This window comes from Nestor notabilis, unplaced genomic scaffold (assembly GCF_000696875.1).
Source record: "Nestor notabilis isolate BGI_N333 unplaced genomic scaffold, ASM69687v1 scaffold16198, whole genome shotgun sequence".
Classification (NCBI taxonomy): Eukaryota; Metazoa; Chordata; class Aves; order Psittaciformes; family Psittacidae; genus Nestor; species Nestor notabilis.
The window spans coordinates 26,703-27,770 of NW_009941631.1; the positions used below are offsets into that span (position 1 = coordinate 26,703).

Below are 1,068 nucleotides of genomic sequence, written 5' to 3' on the forward strand. Positions count from 1 at the left end.
ATCTCATGAATGGTATCTCTGAAAGGCCTTTGATCCTCGGACAGCACAGTTAGATCAGTAACAGCAGAAAGCAGGTAAAGCAAATCATTCCACTGTTACTTCTCCTTCTCAGCATATGGTTTTACAGAAGCCTAACTGCAGAGCTTCAAGAAGAACCCCAAGTAGTTTAGACACAGCTTAAAGTTGCAGTGTGATCAGGCTAGACCCTTTATACAAGTAATTGCCTTGTGGGTGTTAATATATATATATAAAAATACATATGCATAATACTAACAATACAATACAAACGTACATTCTTAGGCTACTGTGATGTGAAATAAAATATTATAAGTTTAACCTACGACATGCATTTTCACTACCAGTATTTCATCACTGCTACAAAACTGTCCTTAATAAAAGAGGATATTGATCCAAATTATAGTGCAGTAGAGAAGAAATGATCCTAAAAATACTTACTGAAGTCACCAGCGAGAAACACTGCTTCTGCTCCTGGTGCCCACTCTTTGCAATATATTCCACCATCTGCAAATTGGTTAACTCCAAAGGTTTTGTAACTCTTGGAAAACTTATCAAGGCCGCCTTCATTTTCCTCAATGTTCTTCAAGTGGTTATAAAAAAGAGAATACCTTTCAATGAAGAAAAGACATTTTTAGAAAGTTCAGTATCTGTCTTTCTTACATTAAAACGTGTAAGGACATTAAAAAAGGAAACATTCAGTGAGACACTGTCACTCTATATCCTAAGACTACAATATCCGATTCACCGTTCCCTACAGAGGAATAGAACAAATACCAACCACACAACTTCTCCATGGTTACTACACAGTGCAAAGTTGCAATCATCACGTTTGTATTTTCTCTACTTTATGGGAATAGTTTGCACTTTATACTACAACTCCTGATTGGCAGTCAAGAAATCATACTATTACTACACAACAGGAAAACTTCACACTCGGAACAGCCTAGTAATTTTTCTTCCATCTTAACAATGCAGGACGAAGTCCTCCTAGGGAGAACTGTATAAGCCTGCTACACCTCTCACAGCCGCTTTTAACAGACAATCTCAGGA

The 1,068-nt window shown here is 37.2% G+C and overlaps 1 protein-coding gene across 1 annotated transcript in view; it reads right to left on the bottom strand.

The window, feature by feature from the left end:
- The window catches only part of LOC104410738 (1,4-alpha-glucan-branching enzyme-like), a gene marked incomplete at both ends in the record, with an annotated part of 26,947 nt that extends 26,321 nt beyond the window's left edge, over positions 1-626 (bottom strand). The window contains one exon of the mRNA XM_010020989.1: positions 457-626. Coding sequence (XP_010019291.1) covers positions 457-626 — 170 coding nt within the window. The remainder of the gene's footprint in view (positions 1-456) is intronic.
- Between the last annotated feature and the right edge of the window lie 442 nt (positions 627-1,068).